The following is a 16906-nucleotide window of genomic DNA, read 5'->3' on the forward strand; positions in this document are numbered from 1 at the left end:
CCTGGGCAGCGATGCTGGGCTCTGCGGTGGCAGCAGCAGGAGAGGAAAGCGGGAGGAGGAGAGCAAAGGCAAGGCAAAGAAGGAGGAGGAGGAACAACTCAGGGCTCCTCATTAACTCTCCTCCACTGCGACGCTGACCTTTCCAGGCTGAGGCTCTCCAAGCTCCTGCCTTGCAAACAGAGCCTTAGGTGCAAGAGAGAAGATGGCCAGACCTGAAGCCCACAACTTCGGTCCAGACCACCCTGCAGAAATCATCCCTCTTAAGACCCCTTGGGCTGCCTTGGCTCCTTGCTAGGGGGTCCTGGGAGCCGAGGTTTGGGGAGACCTTGAGGCTTCTCTATCATCAGAGAGCTCTGGGGCCACCATGAACTGCAGCTTCCAGGATTCCTTAGCACTCAAAACTGGATTCTTTCTGCTGTGAGCTGGGCTATTTCTCACACTGGAGAAATAGCCCAGTTTAGCAATGCTTTAACTACCCTGGCTCAAGGCTATGGAATTCTGGGAGTTGGAATTTGTTGTGGGGCCCCAAGTGGAATCCTGGCATGTACAATAGGTTTGTGTATATGTGTGTTGTTTGCTTTCAGGTCATTGTAAGCCAGTGTGGTGTAGGGATTTGAGTGTGGGATTGTGACTCTGGGGACCAGGGTTCAAATTCCAGCTCAGCCATGAAAGCTGAGTGGGTGACCCTGGACAAGTCACACTCTCTCAGCCTCAGAGGAGGGCCGTGGCAAACCTGCTCTGCGAAGAAAATCCTATGATAGGTTCATCTTAGGTTTGCCATAAGTCAGAATTAACTGGAAGGCACGCGACAACAACATTGTCAACTTATGGATACCCTAAGGTGAACCTATCACAGGGGTTGTAATGTAAAAGTTTATTCGGTCATTGACCAGCAAATACAAATACAATAACAATCAAGTCACAAAAACCATTATTAAGCTCTAATTGTAAAAACTTTTAGATTGTACTACAACTATAAATAACAAAAGAGATAAAAGGATAAAATGTAATTGTTATACATAAAATACAATCACAGAGGACAAAACATGAATCATGTAACACAGTCTGCATCTGACTCTGGTATCTTCCCAGTTCTCTATCAATATTGATCTCAGTTGATATTTCAATTTCATCTCTTCATTAGAGGGTGTGTTTTACATACAATGTAACAGAATTTTGCTACTTTGTATACAATGCTATGTATCTGACAGTTCAAAAGGTTACAAACAAGTGAGGTATCTGTACATCTTGAGAATTTTCCCAAAAGAGGGGTAATCAGTTGAAGTTGGGTATCTTTATAGAATTGACAGTATAAGAATATATGTTCAAGAGTTTCAATATCTCCTTCGTTGCAGGGACAATCAGTATGGGATCAATTGAATAAATTCATCAAAGACATTATGGATTTAGATATGACAATGTACATTATTCTGGCAGGAGATCTAAATGCTAGAATTGGGGCCAATGACATTGCAATTTCTTCCAAATTTAATTGTCAGTTACCTACTCATATTCCTCTATGTCCACTGTTAATACGTCAATCTAAAGATTTGTGCTGTGATTACAGAGGTTTGTGTTTGTTGAGAACTTTCGCTGAGTTAAATTTGGTAATCCTGAATGGCTCCACAAATGACGACTATCCGGCCGAATTCACCCATTGGTCTGGTGTTAGACCCTCAGTGATAGATTATGCTGGGATTACTATAGATCTAATTCCATATGTATATAAATTTACCATAGTCAATCGCCCAGAAAGCGACCATTTTCCATTATTATTAAATCTCGGTCCTTTCGACAAGTTGTTTCTACCAGTAAACCAAAATTTGAGTTTGCCCCTTGAAATCGGACCCACACGTGTTAAATGGACTCCATTAATTGCTCTTACTATCACAGGGGTTTCTTAGCAGGTTTCTTCAGTGAGGGCTTGTCATTGCCATCCTGTGAAGCTGAGAGAGTGTGACTTGCCCCAGGTCACCCAGTGGGTTTCAATGGCCAAGCAGGGATTTGGACCCTGGTCTCCCAGTGACCTAGTCCTACGCTCAACCCACTACACCACACTGGCTCTTAACATAATATTCCTGTCACTTTTCTCTCAATGCAATCTTACTAGCATGAGGTAAGGAGATTTCCAAAGCCTTTAGGTGATGATCACTTAGAATCTTCTTTTGTTAGTTTTTGCAGTGACACTTTTTAGTGTCAGTATGCCCAGAAATAAGCAATCAAATAAATGAACATAGGTTTGCTTCTCTCCAATGAAAAAGATAATAGAATTGGTTCAATACAAATTGTTACAGCTGATGTAACAAGTGAACAAGTGCACACTTCACAAACTACTCCTGTGCAGACTAGGACTCACTCCTTTAAATCCTTTTAATTTTTTATAATTAACATGATGGCAAATAAGCTGCCAGACATGATATGGGACTGAGACAGCTACACTGGCCATAAGAAACATTCAAAAAAACCATCTTATGATTATACCTTTATTGGGCCAGCAACCAAAAGGGGCCAAAAGTGTGTGCAAGAATTTGCAAGGCCATATTTTTGTGTCCTTCATGTTGGCTAAGAGAATTTCAAATTCTCAAGCTGAAGTCTTATGTATGCTTACTTGGGAGTGAACCTCATTGCATTCAAAACAAGAAGTTGAATTTGGCTGGACTGTATCATTACTTTTATGAGAGGCTTTTTTTTACAAGTAATATAGCAGTTTTTATCTATTCTATCTAAACATTCTCCCATCTTTTCCTCAAAATCAGAAACTTTTTCAAGAAAAAGATAATGAGATGGCAGGACTGGAAATTGGAAAGCCACAAATTGGAACATAAATAACTGTAACATAATGGCCTACAACATTTTAAAAATTATACCTTCCTTCCTGTCACTTTAACCCCAGCCCTATAAGGCTGAAGAAAACGGAAGCTTTACTTCACTAATAAAGAAAGGCGCTCATATTGTGAAATAGTTACACAAAGGTCAAAACACACTACAGAAATAATCCTGTTTGAGCTAGTGCTAGGGAATTCTGGGAACTATAGTTTTGTGAGATATTTAGCCTTTGTCAGAGCTCTGGTGTCACAATAAACTACAATTCCCAAGATTCCCTAGCACTCATCCCGGGCAGTTAAAGCAGTCTCAACCTGGATTATTTCTTCAGTGTTTTGGACCAAAGTAACTCAGACATTGTAAAGATGTAGAACAGATGGATAGTTCTTTTCCCTCACCAAAGGGGATAAGCATATGCAGAGCTGCTTAAATGTTTGCCCTTTGTACATATAAGCTCTGTGGAGTTCTTTGAACAATATGCCTAAAACATCAGAAGATGCTCAATCCACTTGTAGCTCTAAAACAAACCAGCTACGCTTTGTCTGCTCTGAGAATGTCTTTCTGTGTGCATTATACAAAAGCAAATAATTCCTACCAAGTAGAATGGTATTTCACAAAAGTTAAATTGCCAATTTCTGAGGTTTTCTTTCCTTCCATACAAGCTTGCTGAAAATTTGAAATCCTGAGCAAAGGCCGCTGAAAGTCCCAAAACCTTGTACGGTTAGGATGCTGTTAGCACATCTTGCATAACCTGTGCTGTATTTGGGGTCTCCGTGTTTTCATATTTCATATCTGGAGCCAGCATGTTCTTAACAGGTGACTATGAGACAAAGGAGGTGTCCTTGCTCCGAAGAAGTAAGTCATCTCTTTCTGCCTACCCCTTGCCTATTTTTGTTACCCAAAATTAAAGCCATCAACCAGTCAGGAATCCCATTGTTGATTCCTGGGAAAGATCATCAAGTTTTTGCTATCACACAAGATAGCACATCCCCAGAGGGTAGATTTCAGGTACAAATATTGGCCCCCAAAACCTAGCCTCTGTGTAGTTTTCCTAGTCTCCATTCCGTATATGAGCTGTGTCACCCTCAGACCTGTCTGAACCACTCCTGCTTTCTGTGGTCTACTCTTTGGACAGTATCTGTCTTCAGATAGTATCTACAGTCAGCCCTTCTTATACACGGATTTTTTATACACGGATTCAAGCATACACGGTTTGAAAATGTTCAAAAAAAGTATAAATTTACCTTGATTTTCCATTTTTTATAAGGGACACCATTGTGCTATGTCATTATATTTAATGGGACTTGAGCATACACTGATTTTGTTATACACGGGGGATCTTGGAACCAAACCCCAGCGTATAACAAGGGTCCACTGTATTTTATTGTCCCCTTTAAACCCCTCAAACTCTGCTATCCAGTTTCCCTATTTCCACCTGTTAGCTCTGGATGCTTTCTCTGCTTGAATTGCTATTGTGTGTATGTGATTGCACTTTGCATTTTTCCTAAACAAAACCTCCTCATTTCTCCCAAAGCTGGAGTCCTTCTCGGTTATTATTGATACACAGGGGCCAATGGTCCTAAAGGTTATCTTGCCTCTTGCAAAGCTAGTTTCCCCAACAGTTAAAGTAACACTGATAGCTGGTGTGTATTCCCCAGGGCTCCCATCTTTCTTTGGGTAGCAGCACTGCTATATACCTGTGACAGGGCTTTCCCTAGAGCAGTGGTCCCCAAACTGTGCTCTTTAAGGGATTTTGGACTTTAGCTCCCAAAATCCCAGACTATTGGCCAAAATGGATGAGGCTTCTGGGAGCTGAAGTCCAAAATCTCTTAAAGGGCACAGTTTGGGGACTACTGCTCTAGAGCATCATCATCCCTGTGGAACCCTTCACAAGGGAAGATAGGCCAGTCCCATTTTCCTAGCTTCTGGTGGGCTGTTAAAATGGCATTGCTCCACATGGCCTTTGATTCTTGAAACTGCTCTGGCTGTTTTAACTGTTTGGTTTTTATAATATTTTAAAGGAGTATTTTTAAAGTTTGTTTTAAAGAGTTTGCATGTATGTATTGTTTTAAATTGTTAAAGGCTAACAGGTGATACACAAATGCCTTAAACAAATACACTGAGCCAGAGCTGAACAGCAGAATATGGAAGCATTACTGGGTTTCTTGACCTACAGATATTCTGAATCTGGAAATGGGAGTGCCACTGTGATAGGAATATGTGCCCTCACCAGTAAGGCCCAACAGACTTTCAATTAGTGACAAATTACCTATTTAAGGAACTACATTCTAACACATTGTTGTGTTTCTGCTTCATCCTTATATCCATTATTGCCTAGAATAGCTTTTAGTACATTATTGTCCATTTACTTTTTTTACTATAATTCTGGCTGCTGGCTATTCAACTTCATAACAATATTTCACTTTACCCTGAACATTTTCAGTTGCACCCTCTCATCATAACTGAAACCACTTAAGCTAATTAAACACCTCTTGGGCCTTCAAAATCCACATTGTGTCCCAACATGTTTTGTTCAGGATTTCTGATTATGATGCCTGATTTATTGTGAAGTATTATGTTAGTCAAAATATTATGAAAGGAGAGATTAGATAAGGAGGTCCTGGCTTTGGTGTTGTTTAACATCTTTATAAATGACTTTGATGGTGGAATAGAAGACACACTTATCAAATTTGCAGGTGACATCAAATGGGGTGGTGCAGCTAATGCCCCAGAGGACAGGATTAGAATTCAAAATGACTGTGAGAGATTGGGTAAGTGGGCCCAAACTAACAAACCAAATTTCAAGAGGAATAAATGCAGGGTACTACATCTAGGCAGAAAAGATGAAATGCACAAATATAGGATGGGTGATACCTGGCTTGAAAAAAGTACATGAGAAAAGGATCTAAAAGTCTTAGTACCCAGAAGGTAAGTATGAATTAACAGTCTGAAGCAGCAGCCAAAAATGCCAATGCAATTCTGAGCTGCATCTAAAGGAATAGTGTCCAAATCAAGTGAAGTACAGTGGGCCCTTGGTATTGGCTGGTTCCAGAATCCCCCATGGATTCTCAAGTCCCATTATATTAAATGATGTAGTAACATGGTGTCCCTTACATAAAGTGACCAAATCAAGGTTTGCTTTTTGTTGTGTGCAGGGGAATATTTTAAAGCAATGGATGGTTGAATCAGTGGATGCAGAATCCATGAACACAGAGGGCAAACTGTAATAGTGACACTCTATTCTATGGAATTTATCACACGGGAGGAATTTCTCTTAATTTCGAATGAAAAGAAAGTGGGGCCAGAATGCATTCATGTGAATTCGCTAGTTCAACGAATTTACGTGAATTCGAATTGTGTTCGAACTGACTTCCCATTGCCCAAAAATAGCTTGCCATTGCCCGAAATTGCGTGTGATCACCTCTCACGCAAGAACATGAAACCTCATGATTGCATACAGATTGTCATTGGATTATATTTCCAATTTCTCTTGCCTGATAACATCCTATGTCAGTCAGACCTCACCTAGAATACTTTGTCTAGTTCTGGGCACCACAGTTCAAGGATATTGAGAAGCTGGAATGTGTCCAGAGAAGGGCAACCAAAATGATTAAAGGTCTGGGAATTATTATTCCTTATCAGGAATAACTTAGGAAGTTGTGTATGTTTAGCTTGGGGAAGATAAGACTGAGATGAACATGAACAAATGATTCATATTATAAGGTAAGAGATTACACCTAACCATTAGTAATGCCCTCTTTACTGTAAGAGCTATTTAACAGTATAAGTGACTGCCTTGGAGGGTGGTGGACTCTCCTTCTTTGGAGATCTTTAAAAAGAGGTTGGATAGTTAGCTTTCAGGAGTGCTTTAGTCCTGCAAAGCAGGGGATTGGCATAGTCACTAGATGGTCTTTGTGATCCGTTCCAAATCTCAAATTCAATGATAGACACCCTCCCCTGAAGCTGTGTGGTTGACATTTGTCTATATTTAATAAACACGTTCACGATATTTTACACCTGACATTTAATGCCCAACTTCTTTTGGTAAACAAAATGAAATGATCCATCATTGTGTCTTTTTAGTCAAGGTTTCCAGAGTTGTGTCCTTGTCCCTGTTCCTTCTCTCTGACTGCATTTCATGTTACACAAGTCAGCAGATTAGAGCTTCATTGATCACTGAAGTCTATTAAAAGAGTGTGTGCACACATTCACGCATGCTCTTGCATGCCTTCATTGCCTGTTGACTTATGGCAGCCCCATTAATTTCACAAGGTTTGCTTAGGCAAGAAATACTCAGAAGTGGTTTGCCCTTGCCTTCCTATATGTATTCCTTGGTGCTCCATCCAAATAATAACCAGGCCCAATCTTGCTTAGCTTCTAAGATCTGATATCCTCAGGTTATTTAGTTCTCTATATGTGTTTTCCACTAAGAAACGTAACTGACATTGGGTTGGGTGCTGCAGCTATGTTATCTGGAGTCCTTTTGCCTTAGGACTCTGCTGGCCTCTACTTTCATGGAGCTGTTTGCTGAGATATACCTGAGCAGCTGAATCAAATCAAGCACCCTGTTGGTTTCCGTGGTCAAGCAGGAATAATGCAAGTGTTATTTTTGTTTTCTGTTACAAACATGAGTGTTACCTATTGGCTATCCGTAACTGTTCTGCAGCATAAACTACTACCACCACCATCACATGGACATCAAACTGTTGTTGTAGTTATTGTGTGCCTCCAAGTCCTTTCCGACTTATGGCAATCTTATCACAGGATTTTCTGGGGCTGAGACTGTGTGACTCTCCCAAGGTCACCCAGGGGGTTTCCATGGCTGAGTTGAGAATAGAGACCTGATCTCCAGAGTCGTAATGCAATGCTCAAACCACTTAGTCAAAACCAAGATATCAAAAATTAAAATAACTACTGCTCTTGGAAGAGGTACAGGGACACAACATGTATATATTCTAAAATAGTCATGTTTTATTTACAGGACAATTTTCAAACTCTTAGCACTTTAAATCTAACTTAAACTTGACTATTCAATGGATGATTCACAATGACACTGTAGCAAAGACCAATAGTTGGATGTAATTTTATTCTAATACTTAAAAATGTTAGCCATAATTACTATTTAGAAATGCAAAATATGATTTGACACAACAATAATTTACAATTACTCATTCTAACCTGATGTTAAAAAAACACTAATATTGTCCAATGTTACTTAAAATGTAATCTTGATAATAAAGATACAAGTATGTAAAAAAAAAAAAAAAGGCTAAATATGTTGACATTTTTCTTTAAAGACTCTGACTGACTACCAGCTTCCCTTTTACTGAATGGGAATTCCATTCTATAATTTGTTACAAATGAAACTGTAACAACTGAAAAATATGAAAGTACAGTTGGCCCTCTGTTTTTGCGGGGGACCTGTTCATGCTCCCTAGGCTTGAATGGTGCACGTCCCTCTGCATGTCAGGCGTGCATGCCATTGCAAATAGTGGAGGTCACCCCTCCGCATATATTCAAGTGTGCAGATCTCAGATCTGCACATTAGGAGGGGTGACTGTATATCAAAATGATAATTCTATTTCAAATCAAACCAGTTAATCAACTTGAGGTGGGCGGACTAAACAAATGGTGAAATCATAAATTTGTCATACCCCTTTACAGTAAAATGCCCAATGATAGAAATTTTATACATATTCATTTCTTGAACACCTCTTAATAGGCATCTTCCTGCCTTAACAGATATCCAGAGACACATGTAGAACATAGTCCAAAAAAAGAAAAGAAAAAGAAAAGCTGGTGGTTCTGTGAGATAAGCAGAATAACTGTAGCTACTAAGCACCGGTTAATAATAAATCAGCCCAGTTGAAATTAGTAGGACTTCCAAATAAAGAATTAGGATGTATATCTCCAAAACACCAAACATCACAGGTAACTGAACTGCAGCTGAAGACTGCAGTCCTATACACATTAGTTAGAAATCATCATTACTGAATTCAGTGGGATTTCTGAGTAAACACGCATAGTACTGTGCTGTAAGACTTGTGGAATGCCTAATTTTGAACCAGGAAACATCACAGGTAAACAGAATGGGATTCAGCTATGTAATTTTACATTCCTTTGTTAAACTGGAACAGTAATATGTCTCCTTATATTCTTTTAAAGTGCATCCTCAGCAAACTATATTCCATCAGACCAGTTTATCCTGAGTTTCATAAAAAGACTGTTCTAATACAGGCACAATATTAATTTAAGTGCTAAGGTTGTATCTGAGTCATACCATTTAGTGAAACGGCAGGCTGAGTTCACTCACTCACAGAGAAAACACAGGACAGAATAATGTGTGAGAGAACTCTATGACAGCCATGGCAGGCTCATACAAATGACCTCCATTTAGAACATCACCATGAAAGAGTGCACTGTGTCTTACAGCCTGGTCTGGTGCATGTTTGCTTACAAGCAAGCTCCACTGAGTACAGCTGCATGTCTGCATGGGATTATAGCCTTGAAGTTTGATGATTAAGGGAGGGGGGGAGAAACTGTGATATTCTAAGTCACCACCTAGAGTAATTAAAACAAGCAAGGCAGTCCCTATTGTTCAGTGACCACTATAATGGATTAAGCTGGAACAAGACAACTGCAAAGAGGTATCTGATGAAACACTGAAGTTATATTACATCACCATAAATTTTGATTAGAGGGCTGGCATTTAGTGCAATTTTTTTCCCAAGTGAGTTCTTGTATTCATTCCAAATCATAATTTAAAGATAATAAAAAATGTTGTAGCATAATTTATTCAAGCTGTTCAATATTCACTGAGAGCAACATCTGCAGACCAATGAAACCTAAGAGCATGATGTTAAGCTCATTTTATCATACTTACAGGGAACTAATTTCTACTGAAATCCACTGAGGTTTACTTTCATGTAACAGCTTCAATCCAATGAATCCCTAATCGGAGTACATTTTTGGTTCAGCAGCTTGTCCTGTCACTTCTTACCACTGCTGACAATTTCTGTGGGAATTCAGGGATTCCCAGCATCACAGCAAACATACACAGAACTAGAATGCCAAGCAACAGGAATTACTGGAATAAAAGTAGTTTAAAATGAAACATTTAATCTTCATTTCACTGTTCACTGGAGTGTAAGGCCTTCCATTCCACATGCATAGAGTCCGCTCCAACGGGACAAGCATGCACTAAAACCTTGAGTTTTCTAATGGAATAAGAGTCTGTCATTGCTTTTTCATTTATATCCAAATGGACTGTTGCCCAACCCACGGCCTTGTCCCTTGTTTAATATTTCTGATGGGGTGGGTCTTTGCTGTGAATCGCAAACTACATTTCTTGCTCTGTTAAGTCCCTTTTCAAATATTCATCTCAGCTGTGAGCTTATCAGACCACACATTTTAAAACAGTACTTTTGTCTTTAACTACATGCTATAGTTTCAAGTTGCTGTTCTGCCTCAGCAGCCATGGCTGCTGCTTGTAATTGTTCTGTTTCACTTTGAAGAGCACTGGTACTTGTTACTTGTTTCCTTTCACTATGCATATTGTTCTCATGCCTCTTTAAATCAGATGCTTTGGCAAACGCTTTGGTACAAGAACTGCAGACAAAAGGCTTTTCCCCTCTGTGTCTTCTTTCGTGATCTTTCAGGTGGGACTTATGTTTGAAAGCTTTGTCACACATATGACATGCAAACGGCCTCTCATTGCTGTGAACTCGTTCATGCTTCTTTAAATCTGGAGCACGAATAAAAGACTTCCCACAAACTTCACAGCTATATGGCTTGTAGCCTGTGTGGATCTTCAGATGCTCCTTCAAATGAGCTTGAGTAGTAAAGCCTTTAGTGCACATTTCACAAACAAAGGGTCTATCAGCAGTATGCAGCTTTTCATGTTTTCGCAATCGTGCCTCATCAGAAAATGTTTTGCCACATGCTTGACATGCAATCTGTTCCCTGTGACCATAAAGTAAGTATTCAAATTTCATGTCACCAGCAGCTGTCGTCCATGCTGGTGTCTGTTCATCCTTCACTTCACTGATGCCATCATTAAATGTGAGAGCTTGTGGAGTTTGTGATCCTAAGTCTTTAGTTTCAGCAGATTCTATAGACTCTACTTCCTGACCATAGCAGTTTACCTTTCGAACCTCTTCACTCCCCAGCTCTTTCAGAATTGCTTCCTGAACTCTTAGTGTAGCAGTTGGTGATTTGCCGTCTTCTTGACTAGGAGGAGTTCCTTCCATCGTCATATCCGAGGGGCTATCATCATGATCTCCAATTTCTTCAACATCATCATCTTGGTTATCATTAGATTCACCAATTGATCGATTTATTTTAAGACAGTACTTGTTTTTTGATTGTGTATTATCTTCTGGACTAGACACGTCACGTTTTTGGGAACAAAGTTTATCCAAAAATCTAATGCCAAGAATCTGACCGGATGACATCATTAAATTTACGTCTTCTTTCTTAACTGAAATCTTGGCTGTGTACATGTAATTTAGCACTTCTTCAAATATGTCAGACCGAAGGAAATCTATCTCTATTACTGATGAACTGTCAACTTCCAGTTTTTTGAAAAGTTTTTTAAAGTAAGTACTACAAGCAGCAAGCACACACCTGTGGGCCCTAAATTTCACGTCTTCTACTACAATTGCTATGTCACAGAATTCTCCTTCCAACCGCTGTTCATTTAATGTTTTCAGAAACACGGTTTTGTGATCGTCGTCATTATATTTAATGGTTTCAGACATACTGATGAAAAACTCCTGTAGGAAAATAATGAAATGATTACTTATTAGTTACTTTGAAAACAAATAAAGACATTGTGAAAAATATAATAGCTTTAAGCTTTCTAAATTAATTTGCTCAACAATTCCAATCAACTAATAACCCTTAAAAACAAAAGTGGGCAGGTTATTGTAGAGGCTCAGCAATGAAATAAACCTGTTAAGTGAACTGTGGATCACTGCTATAAATATTTCTGGGTTTCTGAAACTGTCAAGAGTTGTCAAGCGTTTACGCTGGAATGAGCCTAATAAGAGACAGTGGAAGTCTACAATGCTTGATGGCTTTGCAGAGCATACCTTTCCTCTTTGCCCCCAGCTATTCTAGGGAATGACAAAGATAGCAACAACAGTAGTGAGTTTAGAAAAGAAGGGATCAGAGGGAGATGAAGAGAGGGATTCGTGAAATGAAGGGGAGAAGATGGCCAGAACAACAAAGGCCTTTCTCTTCTCCTTCCAAATATGCCCTATTATTTATCTGTGAAATTTTAAGTTATCTAGTGAGTTACATAATTTACTAAAATCAGGATTAACAAAACACTAAAAAAAGGGAAAAAAAGAAATGTTAAAATTATACCATGAACAATGAAGTATCTTTTCTTAATATCTGAACAAAGTTTTGACAGCAGATTAACCGTTATCCTGAGGACCCTGAACCTGAAAGAGAAAATTTTGAGGCTTCTTAAGAGAATATAATCACTATTAAACCGCTCTTCCTTCAAGGACCTCATTGCTCCCTCCCGACTCCATTTCACTTTAACATAACTCTTTGAATTTGGCTGAAAGACAGAGAGGGACTCAAGGACATGTGGTGAACTTCATAGCTGAGCCAAGTCTCCTTGGTCAACTTTCAGCTATCCTACACTGGCACCCACATACCTATCTTTTAATGATACATTTAAAGTTAGCTACAGAAAGGATGTTTTCAAATGAATAAATCCAAATCTGATGCTGAGGTCTGAAAGTTTTCTTGACAGGAAAGCCAACCCTAGGCCAGCAGTTGCTGTCTAGAATCCATATTCCTTGCACCCTAAAGGGACTGGAAGCGGCTTAGGCTTGCCTTACTAATGGAGCCTTGGCCATGCAGGAAGGAGCTCGGTGGCACATTGAACTCATTGCAGCCACAAGGTTGTGAGTTCAATGCTAGAGCTCCAAGGTCCACTCGGTCTTCCATCCTTTTGAAGGTCAGTAAAATAAGTATCCAGCTTGTTGGAGGCAATTGGCTTACACATTGTAAACCCAGAGAGTGCTAGTTCACTGATAAGCGGTATAGAAATGTATTTGCTACTGTTATGACAGCTATAAAGCTGTGGCTAAGACCAGAACTGCAAAAGGTTTGAACCTGGAATGGCTCAGCTCCTCCGTCACTCAGCCCTTTCTTTGGATACTCTACTAGTGGATCTCAGCTACTAGAGTAGTTGTTCCACCAGGTTCCTCTCTCAGTTGATCTCTTGAGATCAGGTATTAGAAAGGGAACTGCGGCAGAACAAGCCTAGTGCAACCAACACCGGAAGCTTATGTCTGATGTCATTAAAAGGATAAGAGATTGTGAAATCTAGTACCTCTGCAACTCTATGGGGCCGTGCTTTCACTGATTATCTTTAGTTTGTTTTTAGCTAGTAAGATGCTCTACGAATAGGGAAATGCTTCATTGTCTCTGCTCTCTTTCATGATGCTTTCGGCCTACGACCGGACCACTTATTTCTCTGTGGCTCTCTCGCTGTCATGAACACAGGGGTCAGCCTTGAAACTGGTCTTGACTAATAAATGTCCCGCAAGCTTTTGAGCTCTCCATCCCTCTCTGCTCCCTGACTGCTGCAGGCGATGCTAGGCCTCAGCAGAAGGAGAGTGGAAAGTTAGTTTCTTCTGAGCCATACAAATCGGGAGTACAGCTCCGCTCCGCTGTGGGCCCACAACAAACTCCCAACTCCCAGAATTCCACAGCCTTGAGCCAGACAAGAATTAAAGCGGTGTCAAACCAGGTTATTTCTCCAGTGTGGAAGCAGCCAAAAAGCCCCCTCCCCAACCAGAGCCAGAGGCCTAAAGGAGGAGGCTTACTCGGGAACGGAGGGGGCTGGCCCCGTCATGATGGCTTACAATCCCAGGCGTTTGGGAATGGAGCTAATCTGTCCAGAGTCGGAGGCCGTAGCCCCTGGCGTGCATTCCAAGCGCGCGCGTACCACGTGACCGAGCGAGCGGCGGCGGCGCTAACTCAATGAGAGTAACCAGCGAAGGGAAGGAGGGAAGGACGGGCTTAGGCGTGCACGGGGCATGCGCGCTGGTGTGCCCGCGCGAGGCCTGCTGCGAAGCAGTCTGCGCACGCGCCTCGCGCGCGCGACTCACCTCCCTCCAACCAACGAGGCGGAGCCTAGAGCGACCCTCCACCACAGCGCGCGCGGCTCGCCTACCCCCTCCCTTTGCCTTCCAACCAACGAGGCGGAGCCTAGAGCGGCGCCTTCCCACTACACCACAGAACGCGCGCGCGGGGCCGTTTCACTTCTCTAAGCCCGCCTCCCACACTTGCTTGTCTCCCAGCCTAAGAGGAGGAGCTGCGGCGCAGCGGCAATGGCTTCTTCGCTGAAGCTCGCCCTCGCTTCCATCACCGCGTAGTTTGGCCCGCCCCCCCCACCATCTCAGTCCCCTCATAGCAGGCCCCCGCGCGCGCCCCGCAAGAGGAGCGCGAAGGCCGACGCGCGGCGAAGCTTTCTTGACCCTCCTCTCCCCCCGTAGCCTCCTTCTCTGGTTCCGTCGCAGTGTGCGCGCGGACGAACGCGCCCTGCACTCTTTTCGCGCTTACCTGCCGATCCTCACGGGCCAGATAGAAAACGGGGGGGAGGAAAGGGAGGGATGATGATGATGATGATGATGGCTGTGGAGCCGCAAGACACCTCTCTATGGATTTTTTGGAGGGGGGAGGGGGCTGTGGGGGTGCGCGTCTCTGACCGTTAGGGCCGAGTCCTGCACGAGCATTCTGCGTGCGCGCGCGCAGGGAAGGGGACAGAGAGGCGCGCGGGAGGCGGGAACGTGCATGCGCGGTGCGAGCTGGGCGCGCCCCCCGCAGGGAGAGGGGGCGGAGCCTGTGCCGAGCGAGAGCCGTTGGAAGGAGTAGAGAAGAGGGGGCGGGGCGAGAGGAGGGACGTCCCCCTCCCTCGCGGACCAACCGTCGCTCGCTCTGGCTCGCGCTCGTCGTTGCTGGGCTTTGCTCGGCTGCCTCCCGCGCGCGCCGCGTATCTTGAAGGCGGGCGGGCGGGCGGACGGGGTCGCGCTGCGTTGGAAGCGAACCGCTGAGGGCGGCCCTTGTTTGGAAGGAACCGTTCCTTCTCTGGAGCGTCTTAGAAATAAAAACACACATTAAAATACTAGCACACACGAACTGCCACGCGGCTCCTCTCGCCTTTTTGCTCTTAGCCTCGCCTTCGCACACTCAGAGCCATGAAGCCATAGCCGTGTCAAGTCTGTAGAATTAGTATTTTGAGAGAAGGATCTTGTAGCACCTTTGAGAGGAAAGAAAATTGGCGGCGTGAGCTTTTGTAGACTTCAGCCCACTTCCTCAGATACATTTGCTGGAGTGGGAGCCAGGGTACCTCCACCAAATGCATCTGAGGAAGTAGGCTGAAGTCTACGAAAGCTCACGCCGCCAAGTTTCTTTCCTTCAGTCAAGTCTCAAAAGGTGCTACGGCCCATTTCCCTCAGAGAAATGAGGATTGATGGAAGCAAATGAGGCTATTCCCTGCCCCCGCATATCGATAACAGTGTTTGTTGTGTGCTTTTGTTTCCCACATAGGACGACCCGAACCTATCATGGAGGTTTCAGTGGGCTGAGAGAGTGTGACTCACCCAAGACCAAATGTCCTAACCCGGTGGTTCGCAACCTTCCTGATGCCGCGACTCTTTATTACAGTTCCTCATGTTGTGGTGACCCCCAACCATAAAATTATTTTTGTCTCGCTTCCTAAGACCATCAGAAACATGTTTTCCGATAGTCTTAGGCGACCTGTGAAAGGGTTGTTTGACCCCGAAAAGGGGTTGCGACCCACAGACTGAGAACCGCTGTCCTAACCAGAAAGGATGAGACACCGTGAAATGTAGGACATTCAGGGAGACCTTGAAACAGTTGTACATGCGTTGGTCACCTCTCGATTGGACTTCTGTAATGCGCTGTACATGGGGCTACCCTTGTCCCAAGTTCAGAAACTTCAACTTGTACAAAATATGGCAGCCAGGTTAATTACAGGTACTCGTCGTACCGATCACATAACACCGGTTTTGAAATCCCTTCACTGGCTGCCAATTAGTTTCTGGGCAAGGTACAAGGTGTTGGTGATTACCTTCAAAGCCCTACATGGCTTGGGTCCAGAATACTTAAGAGATCGCCTACTTCCATACTGTCCGTCCCGCACTCTAAGGTCCTCGGGGAAGACTCTACTTCAGCCAATAAAATCTAGGCTAAGTTCAGTCACCCAGAGGGCCTTTTCCATCGCAGCTCTGAAGCTATGGAATGATCTGCCGAAGGAGATCCGTGACATTTCTACTCTTACAGCCTTTAAGAAGGCTCTTAAGACGGATCTCTTCCGGCAGGCCTTCCCTACCTAATTCTACTCCCCATTTACTGTGACTTATGTCACTCTGTCCACCAATTCTTCTCTTAAATTTAATGAGAAGAATTAAATTAAAATTAATTAAAATAAAATCCTTGCCTCAAGAAGAAGAGCCCTCCCTCCATGACATCATCATCAGACCTGGGAGGGAGTGAAAAAGTGAGGCCCAACTTCCATCAGGCCTAACTGTGAATGTACTCACTTCGCTCTCTTTAATTTTATTGTATTTTATTTATTTATTGTATTTTATTTTATTATCTTTATTTTTACTGTTGTAACCCGCCTGGATTCCTTGTGATTGGCGGGCTATAAATAAATTATTATTATTATTATTATTATTATTATTATTATTATTATTATTATTATTATTATATTATTATTATTATTCAAGAAAAATTGAGGTCATGACCCAATAAAAGCTAACAACAGTCATATAAATGTAAATCCATGCTTTTTAGTTGTGCTCAAAATGGACAGAAGGCTGAAATGGAGGGCAGGTCCTGGAATAGGAGTGCCTCAGTTGGAGCTTTAAAATCTCCATTGAAGGTTGCTTAAAATGTTCATTCCAGCGATGGCTGCAGTCTTTTGCAAAGGCAAGGCCTAGTTGACAAGATGTCTTCTTCAATAATTAATAGTGTCCTATAGTATGCTTATTTGCCAGAAAGGGTGGGAAAATCATGAGACTGGAGGCTG

At 42.4% G+C, this 16906-nt stretch overlaps 1 protein-coding gene across 3 annotated transcripts; it reads right to left on the reverse strand.

The window, feature by feature from the left end:
- Positions 1-7740: 7740 nt before the first annotated feature.
- LOC121917299 (zinc finger and BTB domain-containing protein 14) lies at positions 7741-14529 on the reverse strand. Of its 3 annotated transcripts, none has more exons than XM_042443123.1 (3): positions 14413-14529; positions 12193-12272; positions 7741-11597 (listed from the first exon to the last, which is right to left on the reverse strand). In XM_042443123.1, the coding sequence occupies exons 2-3, from the start codon at positions 12193-12195 to the stop codon at positions 10254-10256; spliced, it is 1347 nt and encodes a 448-aa protein (XP_042299057.1). In that variant the 5' UTR covers positions 12196-12272; positions 14413-14529; the 3' UTR covers positions 7741-10253. The 3 variants fall into 3 exon arrangements, with proteins under 3 accessions (XP_042299057.1, XP_042299056.1, XP_042299058.1); XM_042443122.1 differs by lacking the exon at positions 14413-14529 and adding an exon at positions 13674-13828; XM_042443124.1 differs by lacking the exons at positions 12193-12272; positions 14413-14529 and adding an exon at positions 13674-13823.
- Between the last annotated feature and the right edge of the window lie 2377 nt (positions 14530-16906).

Source organism: Sceloporus undulatus, unplaced genomic scaffold (assembly GCF_019175285.1).
Source record: "Sceloporus undulatus isolate JIND9_A2432 ecotype Alabama unplaced genomic scaffold, SceUnd_v1.1 scaffold_14, whole genome shotgun sequence".
NCBI classification, from domain to species: domain Eukaryota; kingdom Metazoa; phylum Chordata; class Lepidosauria; order Squamata; family Phrynosomatidae; genus Sceloporus; species Sceloporus undulatus.